At 36.4% G+C, this 19,063-nt stretch overlaps 1 protein-coding gene and 1 long non-coding RNA gene across 4 annotated transcripts in view; one reads left to right on the top strand and one right to left on the bottom strand.

Moving 5' to 3' along the window:
* Positions 1-18,618, top strand: part of LOC110662680 (carbon catabolite repressor protein 4 homolog 4) — a 67,297-nt gene extending 48,679 nt beyond the window's left edge. For 2 of the 3 annotated variants that reach the window (XM_021821747.2, XM_021821749.2), the window contains exons 8-10: positions 17,309-17,456; positions 17,573-17,720; positions 17,926-18,618. In XM_021821747.2, the coding sequence (XP_021677439.2) occupies positions 17,309-17,456; positions 17,573-17,720; positions 17,926-18,234 (605 nt within the window). In that variant the 3' untranslated portion in view covers positions 18,235-18,618. The remainder of the gene's footprint in view (positions 1-17,308; positions 17,457-17,572; positions 17,721-17,925) is intronic. The other variant, XM_021821748.2, reaches the window with a different exon arrangement.
* Positions 5,275-8,627, bottom strand: LOC131174170 (uncharacterized). The gene is made up of 3 exons (XR_009144420.1): positions 8,062-8,627; positions 7,272-7,328; positions 5,275-6,696 (listed from the first exon to the last, which is right to left on the bottom strand). It is a non-coding gene; the product is annotated as an uncharacterized LOC131174170 (long non-coding RNA).
* Positions 18,619-19,063: the final 445 nt, after the last annotated feature.

The raw sequence follows: 19,063 nt of genomic DNA on the forward strand, positions 1-19,063 counted from the left end.
GAATCAATTGACTTAGGGAGATATCAGAAGTTGGTTGGGAGATTGAATTATCTATCATATACCAGACCTGACATAGCTTATGTGGTGAGTCTAGTAAGCCAGTATATGTGTGATCCTAGAGAACTTTACTTATAAGCTATTGTCCGTTTTTTGAGATATCAAAAATTTGCACTAGGAAAAGGACTTCTTTTTTCAATGCATGGCCATCTCCAGATAAAAGCCTTCGCAGATGCAGATTAGGCTGGATAGCATGATGATAAGAGGTCTACAACGGGTTATTGTATCTTTGTCGACGGTAACCTAGTCACTTGGAGAAGTAAAAAGCAAAATGTGACGGCTAAATTTAGTACAGAAGCAGAATATACGGTCATAGCACAGGGCATCTATGAGTTATCATGGTTACGGAAATTGATGGAAGAAATGAAGCTATCAGAGATCAACAGCTTATCCTTATTGTGTGATAATAAGGCTACTATTAAAGATCGATCGACACTTCATAAAGGAGAAAATAGTAGATGAAACTTTGAGTGTCACTCATGCTTCTTCAAAAGAACAGTTAGCCAATGTGTTTACCAAGGGTTTAAGCAGCAATTTGTTTTATACTCTAGTTTTCAAGTTGGATATGTGATATATACTTGAACCAATTTGAGGGGGTGTGTTGGAATCCTTGATATGTTGTTGTAGCATATTAATAGGATCTTATTTGATTATTATTTCCTATTTATTTTAGTTTCCTTGTTAGGATAAATCACTTGTATATTGTAGAAAGAGATGTAGAAAGAGATGATTCTCATTGATTTCAATTAATCTGTACATGGGTATTTATATACAATTGATTCCTATAATTGTTTTATACTAATTAGGAAGAAATCCTAAATAAGAAATCCTAAATAGGAATACAGAATACACAGAAATAATATAATGATTGACTTTCCATAACACTCCCCCTCAAGTTGGAGCATAGATGTTAATCATGCCCAACTTGTTACAAATGTAGTCAATCCTAGCTCCATTCAGAGCTTTTGTGAAAATATCTCTAACCGCTCTCCGGTTTGATATGTCCTGTTGAGATGATCTGTTGAATCTTTCACGAACAAAGTGACAATCAATCTCAATATGTTTGGTCCGCTCATGAAATACCGGATTAGAAGCAATATGGAGAGCAAATTGATTATCACACCACAATTTCGCAGTTGGGGGTTTTAAAACTGTCTCATCTAGTAATTGAAATATCCACATTACCTCACATACCGATTGTGCCATGGCTCAGATTCGGATTCAACTAGATCGAGAAACTACACTCGCTTCTTGCTTTTCCAAGACACTAAATTTCCTCCAACAAAAACGCAATATCCAAAGAGTTGACCTCCTATCAACCTTAGATCCAGTCGGCATCGAAAAACATTCAACATTCAAATGCCCATGATTACCATATAACAAACCTCTTCCTGGAGCTCCCTTCGGATAGCACAAGATTTGTCCCAAGGCTTCCCAATGAGCAACAGTTGGGAAGACATAAACCGACTTACCACACTAACGGCATAAGCAATGTCGGGGCCAGTGACAGTAAGGTAGTTCAATTTTCCTACCAATCTCCTGTATCTCTCTGGATCTTCAAACAACTCACTATCCGTAAATTTGGAGTCATTGGTGCACTACAAGGCTTAGCACCTAATTTTCTGTCTCTGTCAATAGATCGATGACATATTTTCTTTGAGACAAGAAAATACCCTTCTTACTTCTCATAACTTCAATACCCAAAAATACTTTAATAATCCCAAGTCTTTGGTGTTTGGAGAAAGGTTTTAAGAGATGAAATACTGCAGAGTCACTCCCGGTGATGATAATGTCATCCACATAGACTACCGAGAATTAGACCTTGCTTATAAAATAGTGATCACACTTACTCTTTTGCATACCAAATTCCTGTACTGTTTCACTGAATCTTCCAAACCAGGCCCTAGGACTTTGTTTCAAGCCATAAAGAGACTTCCGAAGCCTACAAACTTTACCCAACTCCCCCTGAGCAACAAACCCAGGTGGTTGCTCCATATACACCTCCTCCGAAGATCACCATGAAGGAAAGCATTCTTGATATCCAATTGGTGCAGGGCCAATCATATGTAGTGCTAAAGAGATAAACAAGCGAGCAGTAAGTTTAGCTACGGAGAAAAAGTGTCGAGTAATCAACCCCATATGTCCGAGCATATCCTTTTGCTACAAGGCGTGCTTTTAACCTAGCCACGTAACCATCGATTTACCTCATCAGAATACCCATTTGCAACCAATAGCTTTCTTACCAAGCAAAGGCAACAGTTCCCATGTATCATTAGCATCTAAAGCCTCCATTTCTTCTTTCATAGCAACACACCAGGTGATGAGACAAAGGCCTCACCAATGATTAGGGATAGGAACAGAGTCTAAAGAAGTAACAAAACACCGAGAACAAGAAGACAATTGATTATAAGAAACAAAAGAAGAGATAGGGTAAGTACATGAACGCGTTTACCTTTACGAAGAGCAATGGGTAAATCTAGATCGTAATCATGATCGCATGAGGGATCTCCCAACGAAGTAGCTAGTGGAGGATCATCTCCAATCTCTGGAATAAACATGAACAACGGGAGGCCGAGTAGGTCTAGAGACGAGAAACAGCAGTGTGAGAGAGGACTAGACATTGATTGAGCAAGATATATTAAGATATCATCCTCCCCGACTCTCATACGGATGATTGAGAAAAAATGGAGTGGACTCAAAAAATGTGACATCTGCGAAACAAGATAACGATTAAGAGTAGGAGAGAAAGCAGGTACCCTTTTTGAATGGGAGTACCAAGGAAGACACATTTGAGAGACTTTGGATCCAATTTAGTAACGACGAACATCACGTACAAAACAAGTACAACAAAAATACGGGTTCAACAGAAACAAAGATTTTGTAGGAACAAAGCGGTATAAGGAATATCCCTATTAAGGAAGACGGCATACGATTGATCAAAAACATGCCGTAGAAACTGCGTATCCGCCCAAAAGTGTTTAGGAACTTTCATCCAAAAGAAGAGCACGAGTTACCTCAAGAAGATGCCGATTTTTTCTTTCAGCCACGCCATTTTGGGATGGGGTATCCACACAGGAAGATTGATGAAGAATGCCATTTTGTGTCATGTAAGACTGAAATTGTGCTGAAAAATATTCTTTAGCATTGTCACTTCTTAATATGCAAATATTAAATTGAGTTTTGATTTTATTACAAAAGGCACAAAGATAGAAAACAACTCAGAACGATTCTTCATTAAATATAACCAAGTAACACGAGAGTAATCATCAACAAAAGTAACAAAATAACGAAATCCAGTTTTAGAAGTAATAGAACAAGGACCCCAAACATCTGAATGAACTAACTCAAAAGGGGATGAAGCCCGTTTATTGACTTTAGACACGTAGGCAAACGATGATGTTTTGCAACCGACACGACTCACATTCTAGGATAAAGATCAAATCGAGGACACAACTTCTTCATGGTAGACAAAGAAGGATGACCCAATCTACAATGAGCTTCAAGAGGTGTTCTACGATCTTGAGCAAACAAGCGACGCGTACATGATTTTCCGAATGTAGAGACCACGACTCACGCCCTCTACCAATAATAAGATCCGAAACAAACACCGATCGAAAAAAGGAAATAGAACAATTTAAGGTACGAGTAAGTTTACTAAAGTAGATTAAAAGAGAAATTTGGTAGACACAAAGCAGATGACAAAGAAATTGACGGTCGGATTCGCAGCCGAACCCATGACACAAGAAGTAGAACCATCAAAGTAACAGAGGAAGTGGGATTAGAAAGCGGATAGAAGACTAGAATTACTGTCATGTGATCTGTTGCAAATCAATAACCCATTTGGATGAGGAAGACACAAGGCATGTAGTGGATTTACTCGACGATCGCAGATGATAGGAACCGGTAGGCTTTAGAGATGCCTTGGAAAATCGTGCAAAATCTTCTGCAGATACCAAAACAGTTTCTCAGAGGAAGATACCGTAGAATCCTCTGCCATATTTGCCATCCGTGATCGCTGATTTTTCCTCTGAAAATGCGGACAATTATATTTTGTATGGCTGTGCTCATGACAATAATAACAAATGACTCCTCTTGAGTCCTGATTAGAACTAGCCTCTCCATTACGCCGATTACTGTAATTCCTCCTCTACTTCCTCTTCTATTACCCTATTGTCCATTTGGATTACGGCTAATAAGAGCACTCGAAGATTGGGTACTCTCTGCACGAAGGACCCGTGTGAATGTTTCATGCAAAGAGGAAATCTCGAATCGAAAGAATCGAGATTTAGCGCCTCATACTCAAGGAAGGAGAAAACTCATAATGCTCCCGTTGGGCTCTTGAACTTTCACATCGAAATCGAAGGCAACAATACATTAAGTTCCTCATATACCCGCTTAAAATCCATAAAATAAGCCGTGAGAGACTTATTCTCTTTCTCAGCACGGTAGAATGCCTTACAAACATCATAAATACGGGAGATATTCCCTTTACCAGAATACAGAAAATCTAAGTAATCCATCAATTCTTTAACAAATTCACATTAATTAAACTAATTACCTCACCGTGAATCGAGTTCAAAACAACCGAGCGTCCTCCCTTAGCCAAGTTTGTTGTGTATCATCGAGGTGGATCTTTAGTAAGGTGATCATCCTTATCAATGCTACGCAAATAGACCCTATTACTCCACTCCAGGTAATTTGAACCATTAAGTTTGTGTTCCGTGATCTTAGTCATCATCGGAATCACATCAGAAATAACATTCTTATTGTCTGCCATTTGTTGAGACAAAGAAACTAACCAAAACGCTAATCCAAAGTGCTGACAGCAACAAAATAGTCCAAAATCACAAATAAAGTAAATACCGAAATAGGATCGAGCCAAACCTCGGAAGTCCTTTAATGGTGGATCGTGCAACAAAGACACAGTGGTGGAATGAGGGGATTGAGGCGACACGCAATGTTGATCGAATCGCCAAGGTCTCTGGTGGTGAGAACAAATAGTCACCCTAGATGGCGATACCATGTAGAAAGAGATGTAGAAAGAGATGATTCTCATTGATTTCAATTAATCTGTACATGGGTATTTATATACAATTGATTCCTATAATTGTGTTATACTAATTAGGAAGAAATCCTAAATAAGAAATCCTAAATAGGAATACAGAATACAGAATATACACAGAAATAATATAATGATTGACTTTCCATAACATATATAAATAGAATTGTAATATTATTTCCTATTTACTTTAATTTCCTTATTAGAATAAATCACTTGGATAAATTTCAACAACTGTCCCTGAACTTATATAGTTATAACACTACAGTCCTTTAACTTTAAAATGTAGCATAAAACTCCCTAAACTTTTAAATTTTTCACAGTAAAATCCTTCTAACTTTCAATTACTGATTTTTCAGTTAGAAACTGATGTAAATAGCTTTCACATAGCACTTAATCAATATTTCTCTCTCTTCTCTTATGCAAAGTGTAAAATTATTCTCTTCACGCATGAAAAATTATTCTGTCTATAGAGAGAAAAATGATTCAATTTACACATGGCTTAAGAAAGAAAAGAGAAATACTGACTAAGCTTCATGTTGAAACTGTCTAGGTCAGCGTTTAACTGAAAAACTGATAATTGGAGGTTAGAGGGATTTTACTGTGTAAAATTTGAAAGTTGATGGGGTTTTATATTACATTTTTAAGTTGAGGGACTGTAATGTTATAATTAGATAAGTTCAGAAATAGTTATCAAAATTTATCCTAAATTACTTGTATATAAATAGGAGCATGTACAAAGAATTTCTTATATATGAAAATATAAAGATTTCTCTCAAATACTTTAGTTTCATCAAATACCCTTTAATAATGTAAAATCAAAATTATGCTTAGGCCTAAAAGTGTGGTTTTTTTCAATTTCTTATATTTTTTACTTCTTGAAATGTATTAGGATCTTTAAATACCGGATAGAAGAATCCAAATCTTGAATCATTCAAGTTTAATCCTTGATTTTGGATTGCTTGTCATTAATATTTGGTTTTAGTATAAATTTGTTTCTCGTACTATTCTTCGCAGTGTATTTTGAAACTTCTCATTTGAACAATCAATTAGATCAAGTTGGCAAAATGGTGTAGTTAAAGCCTTCCCCTCGGTGGCTTAATTTTCTATTTGGATCAATGGCTTTAGTACGAGACCTTATTGTCACGACCCAACCTATGGGCCGGACCGGCACTAGGACCTAGGCCGGCATAAAGCCCCCGAGGCCCGTAGTAAGCCTTACTGTTTTCAAATTTATAACCAATGCCCAAAAACTTAGGCCCAATATGTAAATAAAATTAAATAAAATAAAATATTTTTATTCGGGTCAACCCTACCCGATAGCCATCAAAAACTGAAATAAGGGGAGCCTCGCTCAACCCTGTTACCTCATTTACAAACTGTTTAAATACCATACAAATCTTCATTTATTAGTCTCAAAATTTTAAATTAACACAATTTCTAACAAGGTCTACACTATTACTATCACATGCGGAGTTCTAGATTTTAAATTTAGAAAAGATAGTAAAACAATTAAATAATCGACGTTAAACGTGCGAGGAAGAAAACAGGTTGCTCTGTAAAATAACTCCTCCTGTGGCCTGAAAAAATATTGAACAGGAGTTAGCGTTCGACTCAGAGAGTAAAATATCAATTTTAACCATAATCTCTATAACTATCTAAAACTAATGCACCCTGTAGAGTGAAATGCAACATCAACAACAATTGCACATCATAACATCAAAAAGGTAATTTGGAGCACTCACACACCCAGTAATATCAATCATAATATATGGGAGCTGATCCCCTGTACAGCTCTCTTAAATTTAACCTGGTGCTAGCGAAGAACTCAAGTCGGACTTTCGCTTAATAAACCAAATCGGGGTCCCAGCGAAGAACTCAAGCCGTGACTACCCCGAAGGACCGGGTCCCAGCGAAGATCTCAAGCCGTGTCTACCCGTCCTATCCATATTCCACACCACATCACACGCACGCCAACGCACACACACTGCTCCAAATTACCACAACAACATCCATGGCACTTTAACAGTTATGAATGCAACATAAATCGTGCCTACAATTTAACTACATAAATATATGCATATAAGTGATGCATGGGCATGCTTGAACATATAATAATAGTGAAATTACAATTAAAATTAATATTTTTACTCACAGTACACCGATGACTATTGTGGCTGCTGGATGCAGAAAAATAGCTGACCTCGATCACCTAATAATTAAATTATAAATTTATTAGTACTAAGTTAAGATAAAACTCTAAAGAGACAATAGACAGCCTAATTCATGCCGAAAATCCGGCAGAGTTTCCCCTATATCTGGGACCTACCCAACCTGTAAAAAGGCTCAAATAACACTTCTAAATTCTCAATTTTCACAATCACATCTCATCAATATTACCTGGGCCCTCCAAATCAGACAATACTCAAAATCTTAAAAATTACGTTTTAGTCCCTATAATAGACATTTTTCAAAAATCAACTCAAACAAGCTCTAAAAATTCTAAAATTTTGCCCCACGGTCCTTAATAATATTATAAGGCTATTGCAAAATAAATTGTAATTTTCTATTCACCCATTAATATTTTATTCAAGAATTTTACTCGATTCCATAAGTTTCCAACATCTAACATATTCTTAATTCAACCCAATTAAATATTCACATATTTAAATCTCCATCCTCAAGCTTCAACCAATTATATAAAATTTAATTATCTTAATTTCAAATAATCTTATATGCCCATATGCTAAAAATCTAACTAAAATCCATCTATATTTTTCAAAAATATTCTATAATCACTCAAAAATTCAACAAACACCGTAGAATATCTCCAAATAATTTTACTTTCATCATATATTTTTCTTAGAATTTTTCTCGAATTTTTCCTGTTTAAGAAACATTGTATTTATGCTCCACAGACAGAGAAATAATAGAAATTGTCTTACCCGAAGTTTATCTGTGTCTTAAAAATTCCAAAAATTTATGAGAAAGCCTCTGGAAGTTGAATCACCTCCATAGCCTGTCGGAGCCACCGCCGGAACCACCGCGCACGGTGGCCGGCCGCCGGTCGCCGGCTACATTTGCCGGATCTGATCATACCACCATGTTCCTCTCCTCTTCCTCAGTCCATATGTGGTCTCGGATTGTCGATCCAACGGTCGGATCGTCGTAGATCTGACGAAAAAGCTTGAAAAATCCGAAACTTCTCTCCTCCATATCTCACTCATCCGACCTCCATTTGTTGCAAAATTGGTATCAAAAGAAAGGTCTCGGAACAAGCTTTCCAACGCCACCTGAATCGCCTCGATCGGACGTCGGATGAAGCCGGAATCACGCCGGAAAGCTGCTGCCCACTGTGCGCGCGTTTTCTCTCTCTTCTCCCTCTCTTGCCGCCGTTTCTGGTGGTTATGGCCGTCGCCAGAGGGTCGCCGGCCAGGTGAGGAGCTGCTCGGGAGGTCGCCGGCCGGTCACCGGAAAAAGAAAGAAGAAGAAGAGAGGGAAGGAGAGGAGAGAAAAGAGAGAATGGGGGGGGGGGGGGGTTTTCCTCCTCCCGTTTTTGAAATTTTTTTTTTTTTTTTTAATTAAAAAGCTGGCTGTGACAGTGGGAAACCCACTGTCACACGCCAAAATCCCATCATCATCATTTTTTTTTTTTTTTTTTTGTGGTTGTTACATTCTTCCCCCCTTAAGAAAAATTCGTCCTCGAATTTTCGAATAAACAAAGAAATGAGGAAAAGAATAGGTTATTAGGACAAGCAAAATCATTACTCCTCCAACTATGCGGAGATTGGTAAAACATTTATTCTTCAAACTCTTCGTATATTATATATGACATTCTACCGCTCTCTGATTCTACTATAGTGTTCTATTTGTCATCATCTCCTTCTAGAGGGCTTTTATCTTGTAACTATTCATTGACCATTTTTTTAGCATTTCAAGTATTCGCTATATCTCACTGTTCTTGACTTGATGTCCCATAACTTCAATCAACTTTAGTGCTTACCTCACTTTTATTACGCCCCAACATGTCTCTTAGTGACTTCAGTCATCATTCCTTTGTTTCAATAATCTCTGTTTCCCCCAATGACATAACTTATGTTCCTTATTCCATGGTATCCTATGAGTAGCTTTCCTGTAGCACCTAATCTAGGCATCTTGTTCGAGATCTTCACTCTTCTTATGACCTCAGTGGTCAATACCTATAAATCTTCTCACTCCCATGATACTTCAAATTTTTAATCTCTTTTGTGTCATTACTAAGGTACTTAGACCAACCTCTATCCATCTTATGTAACTAGTCAGGTAGAGTCTCCTCCAAGGGCCAAGTGCATCATTTATCAATATTGGAATGTGAACTGGGTCTCTCCTTCTAGGTAACAAAAGTTTTTATATTCCCTGACAACTCAATCCATGCGACTTTATCGATTCTCACTCCTTCTCTGGAATAGAAATATCTAGACTTCTTCCTTTAGCTTCTTAGTATGTGGCCTACTTCTGACACATTAGCACTCAGATCGAGGCTCCACTACTCCTTTAATCTATCATCTCATAATAACTTATTTTAAACATCCCTTAGTGTGTTCCTAGCATACCTATTCCTCCTTATCCTCATCATTATAACTGGCTCTATCGAGCTTTCTTCCTGTCCTTTGCATCTTATCCACTTCCCTTTCCTATTTTTGGTATTGTTGATATCTTTTCAACCTGTTGTACTTATTCCTTAATTTCAGTCCTATCTCATCCTTACACCTTTTCCTTCAAGAATGTCCATCCCATCATCAACAATTTCATCTATTGAAACTCAATTTAACTCCTGTCATTACTCTAATCGTCCTTTCATACTTAACACTAGGTATGTACTTATTGTCATTCTCATATCAAGAAATTGTATATGAATTGGTGCCTACCAAACTCTCAAATAACTCGGTCTCCTTGATTCAGTCTTTGTTCCTTATATAACCCTCTAGAACCAATAGCTCAAACTAAACTTGAAAAGAAAGAAAAATATCCTCTATATTCAACTACGCCCGATTGTCCATATAATAACGTTTAATCTATGTTTCTTAGTCTTTCTCTTCAAATTTCATCATCTCCTAGCACAATTGTGCTATACCTATGATTTATTAACTTTACTGCATGAACCCTTTACCGTACCATTGTTTTTCCTGACATAATATTTTATAATTTATTAACTTTACTTATACTCGACCTATGATTCATATCTATCATCGTTTATATTGTGCCCTTAACTTTTGTTGATTCCTGAAAGATTTCTCTCGCTAATAGATTCTTCCAACACTAATTCCACCCTTATCTATGGTCATTAATTTGATCCTTGAACTTTCTAGTGATTTATAATCACCTAGACTTGTCATTTCTCGTTCTACCCCTACTGTTGTTCTGTCATTATTGCTTCACTGCAAAGTGATTCTGTTGATCACACTAAAAATGTTTGCCTAACATTCATAACGAACGTCTAACTACCTTCTCACTATCTCAAAGGTCTAACCTAAAGCCTATGTGTCATTATCTATAATTCCTTCCACTCATCATACCTATTCGATCCCTTAGATTAACTTTTATTCAACTTACTACTTACTAACTTCTTTTTCTCTGCCTAATTAGATAGTCCGCAATATCATCGCACACCTTCTAGCTTTTGCTCATTATTATTGTGTTCCTCGCCTAATCTTCTTGATACTGTTAACAAGTTAAAAGAATCTTGCCCATGTCACTATCTCAACTACATCATGCTTTGAGTATTACATTACTAGATTCCATACCTCCATCACTATTCTCACTAATGTGGTCCCATTTTGGGTTTTCCATTCTTGTTATTCACCTTGCCAAGAATAATACTTAGCCTACCCTATATCTTAACTTTGTTCCTTTTATTATGCGCTATTCAGGTTGTCCTTCCGTTTATTTCCTCTTACCCAAAATAGAACTTAACTATTCTATCCTTGGTTCCATTCTTCTTCCTAACATGACAGCTGTACCTGCTAACTATATCTTTCAGAGTCTCTACCACGTTATCACATATCTATGCTACTCAGATTTGGTCCTTTGACCACTCTAGCTAGTACTTCCACTGGCATTTAGATTATATTGTATTTGTAACCAATTGTCCAAACCTTCATTCTGCACTTTCTCTATCCATTGGCCTTATAGAATTTATCTTCGCTAGTTTATTTCTCTTAACACTATTATAATTAAATTATACTATTGTTTTGAACAATATGAAGTTAGAAAGGAACTTAGGAAATTGCATTCATACCTTCATTGTATGATTTCTATTCTTATCCTTTAGCTTACAAAATACCCTTACTACCTTAAAAACTGATTCTGCAGTAATTTTATTATTATTATTATTATTATTATTATTATTATTATTATTATTATTATTATTATTTTCCATGTTTACTCAATTAGCCAAAACTTAAAATTCCGGGCACCCAAACCCGTCATCCAATTCAAAGGATTTACATCCATCGTGATCTGATTATATATGATTCCTATAATGAAACTTGTATCCTCTACAGGATACCCGAGCCAACTACTCTCTACCACACTCTACAGTCCCATCTGGGACACTATTCCATAAGTCATCATTATCAGCAATAACCTTCGATCCCTTCTGAAAAGATAGGACTATATCCTAACTTGCTGCAACAAAGGTACTATATTTACCACCTTGCCTAAACCATGTCAAATCAATGACTCTCCTATCATATTATGGCTCTGTAAATCATCAATTCATAATTTCGACCTTCTCTAGGTAGTAGGGTTGTACTTTATTCCATACTGATACACATAAGGTATACTATTCTCACTAAGCTCTAAGCAAAATGTTTGTCATACTACAAAAATGATCCAAAATTCCATACTGAAGACTAGATGATCTCACTCTATAACTGTCACCTTTACCTTGCAACTAGTCCGAAACCTCTGGTCTGATGGCAACTCTTAATGCAATAGAGCTCATGCTAGGGTAACTGAGTCACTGACTCTAGTTATCACCCAACTGTGACCTTTCAATATTCTAACTCTAGACCCCTAACCAGGAGTTTCCAACTCCTCTGCAGATATAGAACTCTATTCTGGCATAACTGTACCAAAACAGAAGCCATCTGCAAACACCCTCATTATGGAGCACCACGGGGATGCACGCAGCTCTACACAATAATCTCATGTCGGTACTGTAATCTGCAGCTTACAGAGCAGACATCAAGAACATTGTATAGTTATTATGATACGTCCTGACCGACTAGGTCTCCCAATTTCTTATCTCTCTTGAATATTCTATTATCAGAAACTTATTCTGACTGGGTCATCTACTGATGATTGCCAGCAGTGGTATCCTCATCCTTATCTAGGGCAACTGTACTTTTAAGACTCACCTTTATGTACTCGTGCCTTGCACGAAATGGGCACACCATTTAAACCCATACAAACAGAAACAGTGTTTCTTAGAGTACGTATCCTCATGATAGACCTCACATGTCTACTAACTCTATTTCACATTTCTGTATACTCCATGAAAATCAAGACACTAATTGAGGCACTTTTATATTTCTCGAGGTATAATGCAGAATCTAGAAACAAAGAATTACAGAAAAAGACGAAACAGAATCCTATACTCCGCATATAACATCCTAACAAGACTCCTTTTACACTCCCAAGTATTTTATTTCCCATGAATCTAGAGCCTAAGCTCTGATACCAACTTTGTCACGACCCAACCTATGGGCCGACATAAAACCCCTGAGGCCTGTAGTAAGCCTTACTGTTCTCAAATTCATAACCAATGCCCAAAAACTTAGGCCCAACATGTAAATAAAATTAAATAAAATAAAATAAAATATTTTTATTCGGGTCAACCCTACCCGATAGCTATCAAAAACTGAAATAAGGGGAGCCTCGCTCAACCCTGTTACCTCATTTACAAACTGTTTAAATACCATACAAATCTTCATTTATTAGTCTCAAAATTTTAAATTAACACAATTTCTAATAAGGTCCACATTATTACTATCACATACGGAGTTCTAGATTTTAAATTTAGAAAATATAGTAAAACAATTAAATAATCGACGTTAAACCTGCGAGGAAGAAAACAGGTTGCTTTGTAAAATAACTCCTCCTGTGGCCTGGAAAAATATTGAACAGGAGTGAGCGTTCGACTCAGAGAGTAAAATATCAATTTTAACCATAATCTCTATAACTATCTAAAACTAATGCACCCTGTAGAGTGAAATGCAACATCAACAACAATTGCACATCATAACATTAAAAAGGTAATTTGGAGCACTCACACACCCAGTAATATCAATCATAATATATGGGAGCTGATCCCCTATACAGCTCTCTTAAATCCAACCTGGTGCCAGCGAAGAACTCAAGCCGTAACTACCCCGAAGGACCGGGTCCCAGCGAAGATCTCAAGCCGTGTATACCCGTCCTATCCATAGTCCACACCACATCACACGCACGCCAACGCACGCACACTTCTCCAAATTACCACAACAACATCTATGGCACTTTAACAGTTATGAATGCAACATAAATCGTGCATAGAATTTAACTACATAAATATATGCATATAAGTGATGCATGGGCATGCTTGAACATATAATAATAATGAAATTACAATTAAAATTAATATTTTACTCACAGTACACCGATGACTATTGTGGCTGCTGGATGCAGAAAAATAGCTGACCTCGATCACCTAATAATTAAATTATAAATTTATTAGTACTAAGTTAAGATAAAACTCTAAAGAGGCAATAGACAGCTTAATTCATGCCAAAAATCCGGCAGAGTTTCCTCTATATCTGGGACCTACCCAACCTGTAAAAAGGCTCAAATAACACTTCTAAATTCTCAATTTCCACAATCACATCTCATCAATATCACATGGCCCCTCCTGGGCCCTCCAAATCAGACAATACTCAAAATCTTAAAAAGTCCCTATAATTGACATTTTTCAAAAATCCACTCAAACAAGCTCTAAAAATTCTAAAATTTTGCCCCACGGTCCTTAATAATATTATAAGGCTATTGCAAAATGAATTGTAATTTTCTATTCACCCATTAATATTTTATTCAAGAATTTTACTCGATTCCATAAGTTTCCAACATCTAACATATTCTTAATTCAACCCAATTAAATATTCACATATTTAAACCTCCATCCTCAAGTTTCAACCAATTATATAAAATTTAATTATCTTAATTTCAAATAATCTTATATGCCCATATGCTAAAAATCTAACTAAAATCCATCTATATTTTTCAAAAATATTCTATAATCACTCAAAAATTCAACAAACATCATAGAATATCTCCAAATAATTTTACTTTCATCATATATTTTTCTTAGAATTTTTCTCAAATTTTTCCTGTTTAATAAACACTGTATTTATGCTCCACAGACAGAGAAATAATAGAAATTGTCTTACCCGAAGTTTATCTCTGTCTTAAAAATTTCAAAAATTTATGAGGAAGCCTCTGGAAGTTGAATCACCTCCATAGCTTATCAGAGCCACCGCCGGAACCACCGCGCACGGTGGCCGGCCGCCGGTCGCCGGCTACATTTGTCAGATCTGATCATACCACCATGTTCCTCTCCTCTTCCTCAGTCCATATGTGGTCTCGGATTGTCGATCCAACGGTCAGATCGTCGTAGATCTGACGAAAAAGCTTGAAAAATCCGAAATTTCTCTCCTTCATATCTCACTCATCCGACCTCCATTTGTTGCAAAATTGGTATCAAAAGAAAGGTCTCGGAACAAGCTTTCCAACGCCACCTGAATCTCCTCGATCGGACGTCGAATGAAGCCGGAATCACGCCGGAAAGTCACTGCCCACTGTGCGCACGTTTTCTCTCTCTTCTCCCTCTCTTGCTGCCGTTTCTGGTGGTTATGGCCGTCGCCGGAGGGTCGCCGGCCAGGTGGGGAGCTGCTCGGGAGGTCGCCGGCCGGTCACCGGAAAAAGAAAGAAGAAGAAGAGAGGGAAGGAGAGGAGAGAAAAGAGAGAATGGGGGGGGGGGGGGTTTCCTCCCGTTTTTGAAATTATTATTATTTTTTTTTTTAATTAAAAAGCTGGCTGTGACAGTGAGAAAACCCACTGTCACACGCCAAAATCCCACCATCATCATTTTTTTTTTTTTTTTTTTGTGGTTGTTACACTTATAGTACCAATTAGTAGTTGTTTCTGTTTCGTATTTTGGAAAAATGGGTTTAAGGAGATCTCGTTGGCAACAACAACAGCAGCAGCATCCAAGCCTTAATCTCAAACTAATTGGGGGTAGCTATAGTGCTTCTTTTCATCATTTAGCTCTGTTTGAAACTAGTTCCACATAAATATTTAAAAATTATAAATATTTTGATCTACTTCTCTCCATTTCTTTTTAAGTCTTGCTTTTTACCTCTTCACTCCTTTTATCACTAATTTACCACATTTTTGTGCAGGAGCATTTGCTTCTTTATATCAGACATGACTAAATCATCTTAATTGATACTCACTTATTTTATCCCTAATGTGTGCTACATGCAATCTTTGGCAGATGTGGTTACTAGCCATTCATACAACTCTAACTCAACTCAACTCAACTCAACTAAGCCTTTATCTCAAAAATTTGGAGTCGGCTATATGGATTCTCTTTCTCCACTCTAAACGATTTTAGGTTAAATCCTCGAAAATGTGTAATGCTTTTAGGTCATGTTGTACTACTCTCCTCCAAGTCAGTTTAGGTCTACCACTTCTTTTCTTTTTATTCTCTACCCTAATGTGCTCTACTTGTCTAATTGGAGCTTTCGTATATCTACGCTTCACATGACCAAACCACCTCAATCTCCCTTCTTTTAACTTATCCTCAATTGGTACCACTCCTACCTTTTCTCTAATACTCTCATTACAGACTTTATCTAGTCTAGTATGGCCACTTATCCATCTTAACATTCTCATCTTCGCAACTCTTATCTTAGACACATACGACTTCTTCAATGCCCAACACTTACTACCATATAACATGGCAGGTCATATGGCCGTACAGTAAAATTTTCCTTTCAACTTATTGGGAATATTGCAATCACATAAAACTCCCGTGGCACGTCTCCACTTCTACTATCCGGCTTTAATCCTATGACTAACATCCTCCTCACATCCCCCATCTGCTTGAAGGACTAAGCCGAGATATTTAAAGTGATTACTTTAGGACAGTATCACTCCATCCAAACTAATTCCTTCCCTATCACCAGTTTGGCATTCACTGAACTTGCAATGCATGTATTCTGTCTTTGTTTTACTTAACTTAAAATCCTTTGACTCTAGAGTATTTAGAGCTTTCTATTAGCCCATTCTTGTGTCTCATCTATCAGAACTATATCATCCGCAAACATCATGCACCAAGGGATACTCTCTTGTATATGTTTCATTAATTCATCTAAAACCAATGTAAAAAGGTAAGGGTTTACAGCTGAACATTCACTTGCATTTATATATTTGAGATTCACTTCTTTTTTCTCTAGCATTCACCAAAGAACTTGACTTGGTACTCTATCTTATACCTTTTTTAGGCTAATGAAAAACATGTGGCGATCCTTTTTTCTCTCCATATAAATTTTCGTTATCTTCTTAATAGAAAAGTAGGTTTTATTGTATATTTATCAGGCATTAAGCCAAACTGGTTCTCTGATATCTTAGTAGTGTTTGCATCCCTAAATCTATGTTCAATGTTCAATAACTTTTTCCCATACTTTCATTGTGTGACTTATTAGTTTATTGTCTCAATAGTTTCTATATCTGATTACGTTGGATTTTATAAAAATAATAAAATAAAATTAGGAATTGGGCATCAGTGGGCAAGTTTAATATTGTTTTGGCTTGAAATTAGAAGGGTAGAAATCTTATCTTTAATGGCAATAGCAAAGGAAGACTGGACATATTAGAAGTAATAAAATTGAAATCTATAGGAAATTCCTAATTGAATTTGTTTTGTTTTTAATTTTTGCAAATTAACACCATGCGTATTTGTTTGATGTTGTACTTGTTATGGTTTTGTGTATGAATATGCATCTATTTATTTGTGATTTTCTTATACTAGAAACATTAGGAGATCTCTGATTACATTGATTGACTTGACCTGTCAAGCTGGTCTAGTGGCTTACTTAAATGATCTATCATCAGGTTCCTCATTAAAAGGTACTGAAGATTGTGGAGATCCTAATGATCCTCGTGTAAGATTGAGGCGCGATTGTGTTGGAATCATGGCTGCATTTAAACTCAAGGATGCTTTTCATCATATTGTTATTGTTGCAAACACACACCTTTACTGGTAAGCGGTGCAGATAAACTGTGATGACATGTAGGAGCATCATTTGTTTATATATTTTTGCTTCTAGGTGTATTATGTTGATAGAAATTATATGCATGTTGATGATTTTGTTTCAGGGATCCAGAATGGGCTGATGTCAAGCTTGCCCAAGCTAAATATCTTTTATCACGCTTATCTCAATTTAAGGCTCTGGTTTCTAACAAGTTTGAATGTACACCACCTGTTATTCTGGCAGGTGATTTCAATTCAACCCCAGGGGACAAGGTTGGTGCATTCTTCCATTTATTTTCCTTATATTTTTTTCTTAATAAGTTCCAATCTGAATGTATCAGGATTCCTCTCCTATCTGTGTTGTCCTCTGCGCATGTTTACTGCCCTTTTTTTTTGGGGGGGGGGGGGTTTGGTGAGGGGGGATTGGGAAGCATTTGATATTTTTGCGCCTTTGTTTCTTAGCATTTTCTTGTTTCAGGTTTACCAGTACCTTATTTCTAGCAACTCTTCGTCGATGCCACTTGCAGAATGCGTGGATGAGCTTCCTATTCCCTTGTGTAGCTTCTATGGTCATACGAGAGGAGAACCACCATTCACAAATTGCACCCCTGACTTCACAAATACACTTGATTATATATTCTTTTGCCCTGATGAGAAAATAAAACCAGTCAGTTTCCTCGAACTTCCTGAAGCAAATTCACCTGATGTTCTTGGTGGATTACCGAACTATTACCACCCAAGTGACCATCTACCAATTGGTGCTGAATTTGAAATCTCCAAGGAATAAAGCCTCACAGAGGTAAGCACAACTGCATCTCCTTGTCATCTCTTTTCTTTTCCTTATTTCTCAAATACCATGATTGATGGATCTATTTCTGTGCAAATACGGCAAAAGATTGGAAAGAAAAGATGATTTAACTTGGTTTGGGAGGCTTTGTATGATTGATTTTTTGTCATTAGGTACGAGGATCAACAACAACATTTTTATGATACTTTTATGAGATGAACCAAAAAATTTTGGCATAGAACTTTGTTGAAGCATGTTAGTTGCTTAAATGGCTAAATCATTTTTATTGTTTTAATTTATCAATTTTCCAGCTTTTTATAAAAATGTGTAATAATTAGTTAAAATTCAAATTTATCAATAAAACTTGTATTGTCATGTTTGTAATTTCAGTATAATATAATTTTTTGCGAATATAATTGTTTGCAATTTACACTCTTTTGGGATAAATCATAGGAGAGGAAGGGAAATAATAGAAGGATTTTTTTTATAAATAATTTTGCATTTTTTATTTTCTCCTTTTGTATTTGGATAAATAGAAAAAAAAAAGAAAAAAAAAGGGTGATCCACTGTGCACAGCATTCACACTTGTGAGTTTTGGATAGGGTTGATATGTACAACTTTATACCTGTTTTGCAAGGGGCTATTCCGTGTAGAAAGTAAAAAGAAGCGCTTATTTTCCTTTTATATGGGAAGAGGACTGCAAAGAAAATAGTTAAAATTATCATTTTACCATAACTTCATATATAAATTGTATTTTTTACTTTATGACTAGAAATTCATAAATAATTATGGATCCAAAACTTGTCATATAATGATAATATTCACCCAA

This window comes from Hevea brasiliensis, chromosome 15 (assembly GCF_030052815.1).
Source record: "Hevea brasiliensis isolate MT/VB/25A 57/8 chromosome 15, ASM3005281v1, whole genome shotgun sequence".
NCBI lineage: Eukaryota > Viridiplantae > Streptophyta > Magnoliopsida > Malpighiales > Euphorbiaceae > Hevea > Hevea brasiliensis.